The 17,343-nt window shown below is 39.5% G+C and overlaps 1 protein-coding gene across 1 annotated transcript in view; it reads left to right on the top strand.

The window, feature by feature from the left end:
* ZNF638 (zinc finger protein 638) overlaps window positions 1–17,343 on the top strand; it is a 42,291-nt gene that overhangs the window by 5,508 nt on the left and 19,440 nt on the right. The window contains exons 4-19 of the mRNA XM_059818191.1: window positions 2,492–2,553; window positions 2,838–2,876; window positions 5,536–5,843; window positions 7,249–7,589; window positions 8,509–8,655; window positions 9,037–9,168; window positions 9,535–9,593; window positions 9,776–9,819; window positions 10,864–10,935; window positions 11,423–11,590; window positions 11,692–11,763; window positions 13,623–13,675; window positions 14,396–14,527; window positions 14,686–14,814; window positions 15,155–15,196; window positions 16,993–17,133. Coding sequence (XP_059674174.1) covers window positions 2,492–2,553; window positions 2,838–2,876; window positions 5,536–5,843; window positions 7,249–7,589; window positions 8,509–8,655; window positions 9,037–9,168; window positions 9,535–9,593; window positions 9,776–9,819; window positions 10,864–10,935; window positions 11,423–11,590; window positions 11,692–11,763; window positions 13,623–13,675; window positions 14,396–14,527; window positions 14,686–14,814; window positions 15,155–15,196; window positions 16,993–17,133 — 1,941 coding nt within the window. The remainder of the gene's footprint in view (window positions 1–2,491; window positions 2,554–2,837; window positions 2,877–5,535; window positions 5,844–7,248; window positions 7,590–8,508; window positions 8,656–9,036; window positions 9,169–9,534; window positions 9,594–9,775; window positions 9,820–10,863; window positions 10,936–11,422; window positions 11,591–11,691; window positions 11,764–13,622; window positions 13,676–14,395; window positions 14,528–14,685; window positions 14,815–15,154; window positions 15,197–16,992; window positions 17,134–17,343) is intronic.

The raw sequence follows: 17,343 nt of genomic DNA on the forward strand, positions 1-17,343 counted from the left end.
CGCTTTCGCTTCCTTTGCTGAAGTAAGGGGACAAAATGTGCTCTGCTCCATTTTACTCCTAGTTTTCCTACATAACACCTCGCTGTGAAACCAGCACGAACAAGTGCAGGTGCTATCCCTGTGTATTGTTGTTATCTTACTATTGGCAGAGGAGGCGAGTTTGGAGACTGGAGACGCTGTGCTCTGTCAGCTGCTTCTTCAGGACCTTTTTGGTGGCGATCCACAAGTAAGAGGAGATTTGCCAGTGGCGCAGGATCAGATAACGCAGCGATCAAGGTGCTTGTCCCTGGGGGGTGTCGGGTCGTGGAGCAGCAGTTCCTTGCTCTTACCGGGACGCGATGGAGTGTGTGTGCTGGGAAGGGATCCTGTCCTTTGGGGGGAAGGATCCATCTTTGGGGAGAGACTTGCCAGAGTGGAATATTTCTGAAGGCTGAGAAGGGCAAGGAATTAATCAAAGAGGAGAAATATGCATAAATGGAGACTCCTGTAATTTTGTGAAATGCAAGAGGGCATTGGCAAAATGAAGAGTTGAAGAAGAGAAGAATGTTGTGCTTGTTAGGGAGGAGAATATCTCTTTGTAGGCCTGCCAGTCTCGTTAATGCTCGTTGGACCGGTGGCTAAAGAGACTTGGAAGCCAAATGGCCTCCCTCGGCCCTCGCGGGCACTGTGTGCGCTTTCTTCGTTTGGGACCGTGGAAGGGGGAGACCCGAAGCCCAATTTCCTTTCACTTCCACAAGCTCATTTGTTTTAGCCCTTCAGTAATAGTTTTTCTTTTTCCTGTCTAACGTGGAGGCTCTAGAAAAATAGCATTCTTAAGAATGGGATTGCTTAGTAATGGCATGTTATTAGGAAAAAAAAAGTGTCTAACAGTGAATTGCTTGCTCTTTACTTGTGTGCACGCTGTGTATTTGCTGTGCATGCAGTTCTACAGCTGCAAGTTGTTTTATCGGTCTGCTCTTCAACTCTTAATATGCTTTGGTTCAGCTAGTGAGACTAATGCAACGGGTCTTCTGAGTAATATTTTTCTGACTTTATTTGAACAGTTAGAATGTTTTTATGAATACAGCTAGTAAAACCTTTCAGTGCCTTTCTGAGATTGGTTAACCAGCGTATCTGTTTCTTCAGCAAATTATAATAAGTCTTGTGCTTAAAATGTACTTTAATTTCTTTAAAACCCATGTTTTTTATATGTGGAGTGTAAATAGTTTGGGTTGCTGTCTTGTAGCACACTGTAGCGTTGACAGGCCGACAGTGTAAGCGCAAGGAACAGCTCTTTTCACCACATTCTCTGTGCTGCCAAAACGCACAGAACTAGCTGTGCCCTGGCTACATTAATTCTTCTATCTCATAGGCTTTGAGTAAACCATCACGAGCTTTTCTTTGAACCAGTGCGTTCAGCATTTCTGTCAATAAACAAGAGGGTTTGATACTGCCAACTACACATTTTATAAGCTTTTGTGTTATAAACCAGCATGCGCTTAGAAAAAGCGATACGTAATTTCACAGCTGCAAATTACTTTATGAAGCCTTGCCTGCCAGTGGTGTTATTCAGCCATTATTATCTATTTTAAAATACTAAAGCAGCTAGGAGTTGCTTTTTTTAAGGATGCTTAATAATTATTGTTGATGACGTATGATACCTTACAGCTTCAGACCATGCAATATCTCTTCTCAATCGCAAACTGACTACAGCAGTTGCTTTCACTAGCAGGTCAGTTTATTTCATAATAATAGTACTCGAATAAAGTCTTCAGGCATTGTTTCCCATGCTGGGGACTGATTCTGTGTTTACAGTTAAACCTGTGCTTAAGTAATTTTCAAGATTGAGGGCTTGCATTGTACTTCTGGATTTGTCTCATGCTTAACCCATTAGTTATTCCCAAGTAAAACTGTTAAGATTTTTTTAATATAAAGAAATCAGGGTGTGTGTGTGAAAAATGTCCTCAGACTTTTTGACTGACCTTTAGCTGTAACGTTGTTAGGAATGAATGTTCTTCAGCTTAAGGCATGAAAAGTCATGCCTCTGTAGAAATGATACTTGACTTAAGGAATACCATGTTGTGTCGGGTTCTCTGATTTATTCAGCTTAATTTGCTGTGTATGTGTTCATCAGTCTGACAATCTGTGAAGACTGCTAATAGTTTTCTTTCTTTTAATATAGCTGGCTGTTGGATCAACCTTTTGCGTTAGAAGTGTGGTGGCAACAGCCCGGTGTGTTGCTGGAAGTAACAGATTCATTTAATACCATGCATTTTGTTCAACTTCCACTTAGATTCCTTTGTGCTTTAATAGTTTTTTGTAATGAATAAGTATTTTATTCTTTTGTATAAAGTAATAATTTGAAGTGAGAAATTTGACCTTGACGTAAGATCATTTGTTAGGCAAAATTTGATGGAAGGTAAAATATGACAACACGTAACTAGAAATTGTGGTCAAATGCTAACATTTTACACGCTAATCGAACATCTCTGGATGTCTTTTCTCCAATTAGGACTGGATTCTGCATCAGAACACTCCGTCTCACATTGAAAGCTGCCGCCAGTTACGTCAACAGTAAGGAATTTGTTTAAAAAGTTCACTTAGTGTAAAAAGTGTTTTCTGTGCATGCATGTAGCCTGTGAAAGTGATTCAGATTTCCTTAATGAGGCTTGTCGGTATCTGAGCGCTATTCTAAATTGGCTTTAGGCCGTTAGGGTAAAACATGAACTGACACCTGCCGTTCCTGGAGTCCTGAAAGGGAACATTTATCTGTAAAAGCTACTGCATGTAAGCGAAAACTGTGTTCAGATGGCAAATTTAGCTTTTTCACTGACGGTCGTATTTTTATCATTTAACAGATATCCCGATTGGAACCCTGAGTCTCATTCCTCAAAGAGGTAACGGCTTTTGATTACAGGTTGTTTTAAATGTGTTGCTATTATTAATTAAAGCAATTAATTTTCCTGTTTTGCTCACTGGCAAGCTCTATTAGCGGTGTCATATTTTCATTATAATATTGTGTGGGGTGCTTTTGTGGATTTTGTCCTAAGTTTGCTTAATAATATAAGTGGCATAGTGTCTAAAATTCTTTCACAAGGTTGACAGTAAAGTCTGTAGAAAAGTCTGAAGATTGATATTGTCAGCAGTCTCCCCTAACCGTGCTTCGGTTAGTTGTAAGTTATTGGACGTGATATAATAGTAACCGAGCGAGACTGTGACCAGTGTTAGATCACTGATTAAACTGCCTGAGTGATTTCTGACTTTTAGACTTAATCTTTTTTCCAGTTAAGCCGCTCTTGTTTGCAACTTGAAACCTGTTTGACGATAGGCATGCTAGTGTTAGCTCTTAGTTCACAGCCTTCTCAGCACATAGATCCCTTGGGGAGCTATGTGATCACAAGCTGAAAAAACACTGGAATTCATGAACTCATGTTCTGTCCTTAAAATGTATCCTGTTTACTATTAATTTAAAAAAAAAAAACACACCCTGTGGACTAATTCTACTTGAATCTCAGCAAGATTGGATTATTTTACTGGTTCAACATTTGTACATATTTCAACTTGCATACAGATAGGAGTGATATGACTTTAATTTTTGCTGGATTTTCCTGTGACTTTGCACTAATTAGTTTGACATACTTCCTGGGAAGCTGACTATTCAGCTTTGTAACTTTTTTTTTTTTTAAAAGCTGAATATGTAGGTCAGGTTAATTTGCAGAGTGCATCTGAGGTCTCTCCGTGTTAATAAATGAGGAGAAATAAAACTTTAAAGAGAGAAACAAAGCAAATAAACTTTTGAAACTTTCATGAGGAGAATAATGATATATTAAAACCTCAAACTGAAATTGCTGTTGAGTGCTGTGGGTGCTATATACAAGCCAGGCGAAGGAAACTGCTCTTAGCTGGAGAAGCTTAATAAATCGGAGAAGTGAGTGAGGGATCGTCTGTGCTTGCAGGTGGGGCAAGAATTGTCTTTTCGGGTGGTGCTTTCTTGAATCCCTCCAGATGACAGCATGTCTCCAGCTGGGAGGGTTGGAATACAGCTGTAGGCTCTCCGTGACCACAGATGTTCAGAGCTGCTGGGTGCAGTCTTGGGGCAAGGTCGATGAGCACGCTATGTGCTGTTACCACTCTGGTAAATCACTTCACAGTCTTTGCTTCTTATAAATTGCCCTGGTTTGTTAATATATTCAAATGTTTCTATTGGGCACAGGAGTAATGGGATTTATATGAATTTTTAATGATGTTTGAAACTTGCAAATGAAGTGACACTGTGAGACATTGCTATGTGGGGTGTGTTGGAACATCATTTAGGAGACCTGAGGGCTGTCCTCATCTAGCTGTTGGCCAAAAAGGTCAGGCAGCAGCTTCCTCAGTTGCTTCTCATCCCCTTCTCCTGTCTGCCAGTTGTCAGTCCTCTCTCCTCAACCTATTTCACCTCAGAGGAACTTTGTCTATTCAGTCTTAAACAGTGATAATAGGGCTCGACATGGTGATTCATTAAGTGCTGATGCTCTAGATTACCTTTAACAAACTTAGACACTTTTCAGTTGAATGTGAGCTTCTCTTCCATGTTGTGTTAAGAGTCTTGTGCATTTTAGTTGTCCAGCATAGAGTCTTCCCAGTCAGTATTCTAGTTGTACTGGGCACACATGCCATGTCAGTTATTTCCCTGTGTTAGTTTTGCCCCAGTTTTTATTTCCCTGTTAGTTTTGCTGCTATAATTACCAGTGAGTAAGCTGAAGGACATGCTACATCAGTGGCTTCTTCCAGTTTAGGATCTCAAAGGTGCTGTGTCTGCTCTACCCGGTTTTGAGTACTGGTGCAGTGTATCTTTGGCATCAAAGAATTCTGTATGGGCTAAAAATTGGACAAGTGTTTGGCTGTAACACACCGGCCTGCCATCTGACAAGCTCATCAAAAAAGTTCTAGATATTTAAGCATATACTCAGTGCATTTTCGAGGTTTTCCCTTTTACTCCTGGGATCTGTCCTGTCAGGGTTTTCCTATGCCTGGCTACTTCCCGCATCTCTAAGAGGGACTGTTTCTCTCCTGGATCTCTTCACCGGTACTTCTTTCCATGTTCTTCATCAATTTGACATCTCTAGGTAGCATAAATATGCAGTGGATGTGTATTTTTGTAGTCTTCTCAAATCTCTCTTTCAGTCTCAGTCAATCTTTTAGACATAGTGTCTCAAGGTTGCTTACATCCAAACTAAATTTGGAAGAAGCAAGGAAAGTATCTTAATGCATTACTCTTTCATGTATCCTTTTCCTCTTCCTGTTATGTTTTCATAGCGCTGCAGCTTGTAACTTCAGTTTTCTTTGCAGCTTTCTCTTGTTCCGTGCAGGTTTTTCTCTCCTGCTTGCTTCTTTTCAGTTCTGTCTCCATATCCTAAATCCATATAGCAAACATGTTACCAGTATGTAAAGTATGTTTGTTAACAAATTATAGACTCTAAACTTTGTCAGGTTTGGTTCTTTTTTGCAGAAAGTCTCGGGTTAATAATTCTTTTCTGCCTTGTCAAAACTCGTTATATGCCTTTATTCTGTTAGAAATGCTGGTGACAGAAAAGAAAACCAGACCCCGAAGCGTCGTTCCAACTCTGCCAGTCCCAGTCCTAGACGTTCGAGGGTCGCAGGCTCTGGCTATGGTCTTCGCCGATCACGATCGAGATCCAGGAGCCCTGGCCGCTTCAGGGCAACGAGGCCAAGAAGTCGAAGCCCGCGACAGATGCGACGGCTTAGCCCCAGACACAGATCAAGGTCACCGCAGCGATCGAGAAATCCGCTGAGAACTAGTCCACGACCTCAGAGGTCTTCCAGTAATGATTGGTCATCAAGGAGGTCGACCCGATCTCAAGGTAAGGGGTGGATACACGCTGCCAAATTGAAACTTCCTTTAATTTCAGGAAATCTGAGTTGATTTAAAGAGGTTTATCTGTCCAGGTGTCACCTATGCATTTTTCATAGGAAAATTTGATTTTTTAAAAACAACTTTTGCTGTTGCTTTGTGAGAAGTATGTTTAGAAGAAAATGGGCATTCTGAAAGGTCTGAAGTCTTCCTTCCCTAGTGACAGGAATTGGTTAATCGTATCAAATAACTGCTGAACAAGTGTCTGTTCCAAGTGCACTCAGTTTTTAAACCAGTAGGGATAGTCGAGAATTGAAACAACAACTTTCTTCCTTCAGCATCAAAAAAAGTAGTTCTGCAAAGGCAGTATAGATGAGGAGAAAAAAAATGCGATGCTCAGAAACTGCATTGAATGGAGGTGCAATTTACAGGGAACGCATAGTGCTCTGAAATAATTTTTTTGAGATAAGAGCGTGGTACGTGAAAGGCTTTCAGCAAAACATCCTTTGTAACAGTTAAGTTCGTTGCACCATTTTGTGACTCTCTGTTCAGCTTACTTCCTCCAGTTTGCAGGTCTAGGAAATTTTATGTAAACTCGGTCAGTTCCATGTAGTTCATCTTGAGCTCAGTCTCTAGCTGAAATACCAGTTTGTTTGGAGTTTTTGTTTCTTTCTAAATTCTGAATTTTTTCTTTGATCTGCATGCTGTGGCTATGTTGTTTGTATTGTTGTTTGTAAAATTAAGAGGTACTGAGCTTTTGTGGGAAAGAAGTCTAGGGGAAAAGTTGTGAAGGGACAGGCAGTTTGAAAGAGATCTTCTTAGGGTAAAACACAAGCCATTTTAATGTAGAAGTATGAGGGGAAGAGGGAATTAATAACCAAAACATAAATTTTCCACAGAAAGAAAGCATACAGGAAATGAATGTTGTATCAGATCGTTAAAGAATAATTTAAACCAAAACATCAGTCTGTAGGACAAAGAGCAAGATGGAGAAGGATACAGAATTTAGCAGACGGCATCAAGATAGTAAGTACTGCTGTGCATCAGTATGTGAGAGGAAGATCTAAGTCTTGAAAACTTCTTTTCTTACATTCCCTGACATGCAAAATTAAACAATCATTTCTTTTGCTCCAGCCAGGATTTTTGTAGATATCGTTGCCAGTGTCACGTTGTCGGTTTAACTAAAAATGTCGAGTGACACAACAGCACAGTGAAAATAGTACAGAGGTTTATTATTATTTATAGGCCATCTCTGCTAGAGTGTGATTAAGGTTCTCTAACTTCAGTGAGTCTCAAGATTTGAATTAGGAGTGGGTGGTGAAACTGAAACTGTAGAAAATTGAACAGCCATATATGTAAGTTTTCTTTTAAAAACAAACAAACAAAAGCCAGTTTCTTTTCCCTTCCGCTCACAGACAGAAAGGCAGCTCTGGAGGCAGTAGTGAAAAGTTTGGGACCTGGCTTTGTAGCAGAGTTCAATAAACATAAGTCACTTCAAGCAGCTGGGCAAGGATCTTCAGGATCGGGAAAATCACCACCCTCTCATGGACCCTTAGGGAAGTTGCCTGGAAATATGAAGAAGCCACTGAAAACAAGTGTTTCTCTAAAGGCTTCGAAGAAAGACGTGCCTTCTTTGCCTGGGTCAAGTTCTTCATCTCCTGAAACTGATGATTTACCCCAAAGCAAAGAAGTGGAAGAGGATGAGGAAGACTCATCCACAGGAACGAGTGGACCTCGTCCTATACCTTATAATAGGGTGAGCTGCTTAATGTTTTTCTCTGTGATTTTAAGAATGCAGTTAGTATCTCAGGGGGATCACTTCTGGAAAGGTGAACCATTCTGTTTGCTGATTCTGTGCAATAGATACTGCCATCTTCATGCAAAGGTTTGCTGACTGCAAGTAGGCGTGGTAACTTACACAGCAAGGATTTTTTAACAGATGTGAAGCAAAACCTCCCTAGTGCTCTCCCACAGCAGAAAGAAAAGTCCATTAAATTTGGGTCCTCGTTCTACTGGGCGCTCGTTTGTATGAAGTGTGAGTGATGAGCTCTGTTTGGAGGAGCTTATTGTGTAAATAAAAGTAATGGATAGGAGGCAGAGAGTGTTCATTTTGCCCTGGCAAGCAGAAAAGATGAGGCAGAGAAATTTACTGCTGTTGTAAGAAGGATCTTAAGCCAGCTTTGTCTTAGTCCATCATACCGACCACTGGGATCTCTTAGAAACACCACCTATAAACCAGGTTGTATTTTAGTTATGGCAGGTAGTCCTTGGTAGTTTGTAGCCTCTAAATGATAAGCAAAGAGAACGTTGCCTAGTGCTGTTGAAAGCTAATAGATAGTACTGAAAGGAAAGGAGTGGAATTGTGCAGCTCCTTACCCGTACAGCACAGACAACTGGAATTACATAGACCTGTAGTACTTGATAAAAACAAAAAGGTCTTATTGTGTTACTTGGTAATCCTATGCCATGTGTTCTACTAACTGAAGATTGAGACAGTAGTAGGACAACAAAATTGTGGCTCTGTCCTTGTGTTAAAAAGCAAAAAACCTCAAAATACCACTGTGAACTAAGCAGTCTGTCTACTCTGAAGTAATTTTTATTACAGATTCTTTTTTCTTCCTTTTACTGGACTTGAGTTGGAAAGTATTTATTTTTGTTTTGGTTTCAATTTGTAGCTGTTGAGAGAGGAATTGCTGAGTTGTGGGACAGTCCTTCAAATATCTGATTTACCAGATGATGGCTTTTCAGATCAAGATATTAAAAAAATTGTTCAGCCGTTTGGCAAAGTTAGTGATCTCCTTGTACTTCGCTCTAGAAATGAGGTAAGTTTTCCTGTAGAAAGTTTTTGTGGCAGAATGCAAAAGAAACTGTCAAGCAATGAAAAAGTGTAATATTTGGATCCGCAGCTGAACATAGGGTGAGACTTCCTGAACAGTTTGTCATTAAAGATCACATATGTAATCTTGGAGTAGCTGGGAATCTTAACTTTATAAATACAGTCTTGCTTGCGACATCAGTCTCCAATGTTAGAGGAAATGGGATGCTTTTTGTATAATACTGAAATCCAGACATTTCCATCAAACTCCACGTGAACTTAGAGAGAGAAATACATGCAGTTCTGTTGTGAGCAGATTTGCTAAGGAAAAATTGCAGTGAGTTGTATCTTGTGTCTGTAATAAAGACTGAAAGTGCCATTTATTTAGGCCTTCTTGGAAATGAACTACAAAGAAGCCGTGATAGCAGCTGTGAAATACGGTGAAACTGTGCCAGTGCTGGTAAATGGGAAACGGGTGAAAATAAGTGTAGCAGAGAAGCCAAAAGCATCTCCTGGCCAGGTAAGCAGCCTGGTGGTGAACAACGTGATACTTTTGGTTAGCTTGGTGTTTTGTTCCAAAACTTGATGTTCTCCAGGACAATAGATTTGGTAGTTGTAATATACTTTTGATTTCCTTTTCATAAACAGCAGTTGCAAATAAATGTGCAAATGCACTTCCTAATTCCAGTTTTTCATTTTTCTTGGTTAAGTTTGATATTTGTGAATACTATCAAGTTTAGCAAACAATGAAAGATACAACCTATATTAATATATATACTTAATTACTAGTAATAATTATTAGTACTATTTTCATATGTGTGTATATATACATTTATAAATTAAGTAAAAATGATGCAGTAAAAATTTTTCTTTCTGTCCATTCCAGGCCAAAATGAATATAAAAAACCGGGCTCAGAATATTAAAAAAGTTGCACCAAGTACAAAGTAAGTGTTGCCATCACATACATTAGTGTTAGTGATAACCACTGCAAACCGAATGGGTTCATAGCATTTTGGTTTCTTGTGTTTCACTGGGTTTGAGCATTTTTTAGCTGTTTTGATATTCATCAATTGTCTTTGAACCTGATTTTTATTGGTGGTTTTTTTTTTTCCCCCCCTCGTAATAGAAAAGATCAGAGCACCACCACTAAGACAACTAAATCCATTACAGGTAAGGTTTTGGTTACCTTTTATCTGATGATACCTCTGCTATTGCCTTCCCTCTTTGTTCCCATTTCTTTGTTTTTACGTGAGTGCTTTTCATAATAGTGACTGAAAGCCAGTTCAGAGAGCTACAAGAAAACAACTGGTTTATACTTTCAAACACCCTGCTTTTCATGTGACCCTATCTTTCTTTCTTTAAAAAAACCCCACAAAACCCAACCCTCAAGTAGCAATACAAAAACCCCACCTTGGCCTGTGCTTATACTCCGTATTTTTAAATGATTGCCCCACCTGTTGAAGATAAACGTGGCTCTTTGGGCTCCATAAAATAAGTGTAATTCTTCAAGCTGACTTTAAGCCTAATGTATAATGTATTTAATATTCTCCTTCACAGTTATTGCTAGCGCTTCTCAGTGTCTTGTGTTCCTTGTACCTTCCATATGCTTTTCAGTTTCTGCCCTGGTCTTCTATTGATCCTGACAGAAATTATTTCAATTATTATTATTACTTGGTCTGGCAGAAAAACTTGTATGTCATGCTGTTAGAGAAGAACCTTTTTTTTAGTACTTCAGTGAAAACAGGACAAACTGCAGTAAATACATCAAAAGCCAGTGAAACTTTACAAAAACTTGGTGTTATTAAGACATTGGAAATAACAGCCATATCATTTTTCTGTTGCTTGTTTTATTGGCTTTCATGAGCAATTCTTCTAAGCAAAGTTAGGGACCAGACGTTATTTTGATGGGAAGTTGTGCTTTTTAAAGAGGTATTGGTCTCGATTCATTCATCAGTGTGGTCACTTCTGAATCCAGTTTCCAGAATGGAATTAAGATTCATGTAGCGGTGCATTTCAGAGCTGTCTCACAGATGGAAACCATGAATTATTTAGTCGTTTGAGAGAGAGAACACAAACTCTTTTACAGAAGCAAGGTATTCTCACCAGAATCCTCAACAAATTCACGAAAGATACTCTATTTCATGACTGCACAAATGTAAGATTTAAGAAATAAGCATTTCTACTGACTTCCTTGGTTTTGGATATTTTATGCAGGTAAAAAAGAAAGGACTAAGAAATCGCCAATGACAGGAGATAGTAAAATCAAGAAAACTTCAAATCCTGTGGGTAAGACAAATAAGAACTTTTACTTTTTACTTGGAAAACACAGGCAGGTGCTTTTCTCTCCCCCTATCCTCCCCCGCTTTCCAGAACAGCTATTTAAGATAGTGAGTCCAAGCTTTTCACACCTTTTACTGGGCTTGTCAATGTAGTAGATTGTTAGATAGGCAAGCACCCTTCTTGCTCCTTGTGACTTGGCTAATGCGATGATAATTAGTGCTGTTTGTAGATCTAGAATAGCAAAGAACCAGGGAAAGGAGCTGAGTTTGGGGAAGCAGACCCTTTCACATAACCACAGGCATACGCTTTTTTTGCAAAGCTTTTCCTACCTGTACATTTTCTGCCCATCTGTAACGAGGAGCAGCAATTCATGTGATAGGGGCCTCTGAATACCTGGCAGAAAAATTTATAGTGTAGTTCATTCTTCTTTTGCAAATTGATTAGTTTAATATATTGGAATGAAGAATGCATTTTTTCTGCTGTTACCTACCAGCAAAATCTATAGATGAAGACCTTCAGATCTTGACAGAAGCTGAAATGGAAGTTGGGGAGACTAAGCTGTCAGACCCAAAGAACATTACAGAAGGGGACGGAGTTACAGAGCCTGTGAAGACAGTAGAGACTCAGTCCAAAGCAGTGACTAATCCTGCACCTGTACTAGGTAACTCTGATACAATAATGCCATTTGTGAGTTACTTTGCTTGTTGTAAGTTACATGAAGTTTAACATTGTGATGTCTTCTCGCATGTATTTATTTTTCAGAGAAACTTGCACAGATGCCTCAGGTGGCAGTGTTGGACTTGGATGAGTTTAATGAAGCTTTAGTTGATCGAGGTAAATTGCAAACTGACAGGGTTTTTTCTCATTTCTGTCGTAAACTTCTCGGCTATTGTGAACTAAATGAGAGTGCTTTTGAGGCCGGGAAATTAAGATGACACAGGATATCAGAAAAGAAGGTCTGTTAACATAAGTTCACTGACTGAAGCATAAACCACCAGTTCATTATGGTGACTGAAGTGGCTAAAAACATCCAAGATTTACAACTTTCAGCAGGCATGATATTTTTACCGAGACCTTTTCAGTGCGACGTGGGGACTTCTATTTACAGCTCATTAGAGCAAAGGTTTCAAGTTTTCTGCATGTTCTGTTTGCAGCTCCACCACTAATTCTTTTAATCTCAGTGCTTTATATGCCTGCTAGAGCTGGTTCAATAGATGTTATTTTCCCCATATTTTATAACTGAATAGAATAGACTATTTCAGTTGGAAGGGACCAACACTGATCATCTCGTCCAACTGCCTGACCACTTCAGGGCTGACCAAAAGTTAAAGCATGTTGTTAAGGGTACTGTCCAAATGTCTCTTAAACACTGACCGGCCTGGGGCATCGACCACTTCTCCAGGAAGCCTGTCCCAGTGTTTGACCACCCTCTCAGTAAAGAAATGCTTCCTAATGTCCAGTCTAAACTTCCCCTGGTGCAGCTTTGAGCCATTCCCACACTCCTATCGCTGGGTACCAGGGAGAAGAGATCACTACAACCCTTTGAGCCCTGCTATCCAGCCGGTTCTTCACCCAGCGCGCTGTGAACCCGCTTATCCCACAGTTGGACAACTTGTCCGGAAGGATGCTGTGAGGGACGGTACCAAAAGCCTTACTAAAATCCAGAAAAACTCCATCCACCACCTTCCCTTCACACACTGGGTGGGTGACCTTATCCTAGAAGGATATCAGATTAGTTATACAGGACTTTCCCTTTGTGACTCCACGTTGACTGTGCCTGATGTTTGCATTATTCTTTAAATGCCTTTCAGTATCATCTCCATAATTTTTCCAGGAACTGAGGTTAGACTCACAGGTAATTCCCTGGGTCTTCCCTCACGCCCTTCTTGTAGATTGGGATAATGTTGGCTAGCTCCCAGTCAGCAGGGACCTCCCCAGACTCCCAAGACCTTTGGTAGATGATCGAGAGGGATGCTGCCATAACATCCGCCAGCTCCTTTGGAGCTCTGGGATGAATCCCATCAGGCCCCATGGACTTGTGAACATTCCGCTGATACAGCTGTATTGATAACAGACTGATTAATAACAGACTTTGTTTTAAACATAGCCTAAGTGTGTATTAATTCTCAGTTACTGTGCATGTGATAGTGGAGCCTGTGGCAAGGTTGTAGTTGCTGAACCTGTTAGAGTTGGATATAAATGTTTTACGTAGAAGTGATTCTCTTTCACCTGTGCTTGCCTATCCGGTATGATTGCTGTTTTCCTGTTTCCTGCTGTCTGTATTTTTCTGAGTCTCTCACATATTGCTGTGGACTTTTCTGAGGAAAAAGAAAGAAAAAGAAAGATTGTGTGGACACGTGCTAGGCACCTACATAGTCCTTGTGTGCGCACAAGAAAGTCTCGTGGCTGTGATTATTGAGCTGATAAGGCCTTAATGTCAGCGAAGTGTTTGCATGTTAATTATGGGATGTTAATTTTTTTTTATCCCTACTTAAAACCATTCTTTCTGGAAGCATTTATATAAGACTGTATGTGTCTCACCAATGTCATTTGTCGCTGTAAGTTAAGCAAAGGAATATTTCATTTTTCACAATGACAGTGGTGATAAAATGTAATGCAAGAAGTTCTTTAAAGCTCTGCAGTATTTAAAGAACTCCGCTGAACTACTGAAGTACCCCACCCCTTTTTTTTAGAAGCTACGATAGCGACTACAAAGAGTGAAGAATCAACAGAACCAGCAAGCAAGGTCAGTCTGAAGGTGCTTGAATCTGTGGAAGTTGTAAGTACGTGCTTGGTGCCATTTCCAGGCATTGGTGTGCTGTCTGAAAGCCTCCAGTTTAAATCCCCTGCCTGTTAATTTCTCATGAGAAATAGCAAATCGTTTATTTTCTCCTTGCTGTTTGTGATTTGAGACATCTACCACTTCATTCTTCTGGCTTTTTTTTCCTGAGAGCTTGTTCCTTACAGCAAAGCTCCTTTATGCTCTGATCATCTATATTGCGCTACTGTGGGTTTCTTCTCTTTAGGTGCAGTATTTCCACATACAGTCCTGTGGTATTTGATGTGTGGGCATGTCATGGGTATAGAGTAGTGGCATAATTATACGGGGTTTTGGTTTGCTTTAAATTTTTGATGAGAGAGCATGGGACAGCCTGAGGTTTGTGCCGGATTAGCTTAGCTGTAGATACTTCCACAATTAAGCAGTAATTAAGGTGATTACATGACATAATTAGAGAAGAGGGTTAAAAAAATATTGTTTAATCTGCTTTGCTACTAAATCCTAAAAAGGCTTAAATGATCTTTGGTTTTGACTTAATTGTGAGTATTATAAGAGGCTTTTAAGCAAGTGCTTCATTCAGTTTAATGGTGGTTTTACATAGTAAAAATAAATGCTCCCTTCAGTAATACGCAGTTTTGATTTAGAGTTGAAGAAATATCAGTAATATTTACTTCCATTTGATTGCAGGAACTTGATGATATATGTGTGGTTCTTATTTCAAACTTGCCTGAGAAAGGATACTCTGTTGAGGAAGTTTCCAACCTAGCAAAGCCATTTGGAGGACTGAGGGATGTGCTAATTTTATCATCTCATCAGAAGGTATTCTAATTGGTATTTAGTAGTGTTTCTACCTAGAGAAGCAACAAATGTGTTTTTAACAAATGCAAATGGGAGAATGTAATGCAGGAAGCGTTGATGTAAGTTGCTTTTGATGAATTACAATTTTTTTAAAATTTTTGTTTTCTTTATTTTAAAAGGCATATCTTGAAATAAATCGAAAATCTGCAGATTCCATGGTTAAATTTTACACCTGCTTTCCAATGTCACTGGATGGAAATCAGCTCTGCATCAACATGGTGCCTCAGTACAAGAGTATAAAAGATGAAGTAAGTAATAAAATATGTTGAAATTCTAAGATATGTGATAACATTTCAGTACAGAGCAGGATTTTGTATTTAAGCTGGCTTCTATACACTGCCTGTTTTATACATTCTGATGGTGTGTCCTATTGAGGACTGATTCTGTTAAATGTCTTTTTGGGTCCTGATCTTCTGATGGAGAATAACACAGATGTCAGAAGTGCTGATGTTGCTGATTTTATTAATAAAGCAGAAACTGAAAAGTTGTTGGGAGTCAGTGACTGCCAGTCAGCTGCTGCTGGTGAAGCTATATTTTACAGTTCAAATCTTACAATGTCTGTCTTTTTTTTTCTTTTTTTTTTTAAAGGAAGCAATATTTACTGCTATAATTAAAGATTCTGACCCTAAGGTAAGTTGCTAGCAATCTAACTGTTCTTCCACATGCTATCAAAATACATTACTTTAAATTGGAATTAGTGTCCTTCATACTGAAATATTAGCTAATTGAGTTGTTATCTAAGCTTTCTCTTGAATTAAATGTTTATATATGTTTTCATGGGCGAATGAACAGGGAATAGAATGAGTAAATGTTTGCTCAGTTAAGCTCCATAATGCATGAAGTGCAAGGAATTAAACATTTCATAGGAGTCCTTTGAGGCCCTCTCCTTCTGTTCAGTTTTTTTCATGTTGTAACAACCAGCTGCTGACCACTATAGCTTGGAGAGTATGCAGTGTTTGCCTGCATATAATGCCACCCGTTTTTCCGGTGTGTTTTGTAGACAGATATTTTGGTTTAACTACCAAAACTACCTCTGTGCTTTGTTCAGTGTAGTGTGTCTCCCTTATTGTCCCTCCTGTTCCTTCACTGCACACAGTGCAAGCTGGCAATTGGCGTACAAAGGATTTTTATGCCGTGTAGGTAGGCAGAGGTTAATGAAATTACAGATTTTGTCTTGCTTCTGTGAAAAACATTTTCAGGATATTCTTGATTGAGGGTCAGTCATTGGGTCTGAATGTGTGTCTCTGGGCTTAAACAGTTGACACAAGAACTATGCAAGAGTGACTTTAAGAACAGCAGTGTCAGAAGGTAATTGTATTTGTTTAACAAGCGTATTGCAAAGAGCCCTGCCAACAATAAGTCACTTTCCAAGAAACCCCAAGAGGCTTGACCTTCCAGCGGCAAATGTGTCTGGGGGATATCTGCTTTCTCCTTATGATCGTCATTTGGCACTAACAGGCACATCTGAGTACTTACGGCCAACACCCCTGCTGCCATATCCTACTTACGCTTCTGATCTGCTTGTGGTGGAGTATTTATTTTCTGCTCCTGGTAAAGTCGTGAATAATGCAAGAAAAACATACCAGACCTATGGCGGGGGGGGAATCTCTCCCTTATTGGGAGTGAGTGTTGTGTTTCTAAAAGACACACAGCTTTCAAGTATTCAAAGAAAAGACTTGTTTAAGATTCCAGAAGTCTACTAGCGCCTTTGGACTTTGTGTCCCAGGGCCCTCTCTTTGATACTGAACAAAATATTTGGTGCCAGGGTTCAGTCTGTGGTTCTGCTGGCGCTATGTGGCTGATGGTAGCTTTCCATTTGCTGTCAGCCCGCTCGTACGCTCTGCACCAGAATCCTTCCTGGTTAGAAGAGACTTGTTGGTCTCCTTGTCAGCCTGTCCCTGTGGTGGTAGTGATAACTCCATTTGAAAACTGAGAAACACAAGAAATTATATTTGACCGAGGTTCTTTATGTTACTGCAAACTGATCAAGTAAACCAAACTCCAACTTAAAAACCAGGATTGGAGTCTTTTGCATAGGTTTCTGTGCCTTGACCAATTTATAATCTGACTAGTGTCGGCTTTTCAAAATACCACGTTTTATTTAAACTTCAGCTATATTTTGCAGTGTTCTTAAAGAGACTTCTACTAGTTAAAAAGATAATTTAAAATAAAACACTCAACCCAATCCTTTTAAGTTTGTTATTCTTTACCAGGAAGTATAGTTGGTTCTTTTGATATATGGCATAGAAAACTGGAAAATCTGGTGTGAATCTGAAAAAGTGAACATTGGATGTGTGTGAATGCTATTTTTTGGTAAGATCTGAGTGATACAGAAGCTTTCTGTGGGGCTTTTCTAACCTTGTTCAGTAGTTGCTAATAAAGTGTGTTACAAAGTTAAAGTAAGTTTTGTCATCGCTTTTCTTTAGGTAAATACTGAAACTATACATAATCACTTTGTGCATCTTGGGAATTTGCCAGATGATGGATACAGAGAACTTGAAGTAGTGTGTGTGGGACTTCGATTTGGAAAAGTAGATCATTATGTTGTACTGAAGAATAAAAACAAGGTAAGTTTGTGTGGTTTTTTTTTTCCCTGTGGTGCAAAGTACCATGTTAAGGAAAAAAAAAGTAGTTTTTTCATCTCCCAGTACCAGGAATGTTCTAATGAGAGATCAGAGTTTCTGACTCTCTCCCACTCATCCTGAACAAGAAAATAGTTCATCTTGTTTGTTGGGGACCGTGGGGAAGGAAAAAAAAACCCAACCAACTGAAGCAAA

Source organism: Gavia stellata, chromosome 5 (assembly GCF_030936135.1).
Source record: "Gavia stellata isolate bGavSte3 chromosome 5, bGavSte3.hap2, whole genome shotgun sequence".
NCBI lineage: Eukaryota > Metazoa > Chordata > Aves > Gaviiformes > Gaviidae > Gavia > Gavia stellata.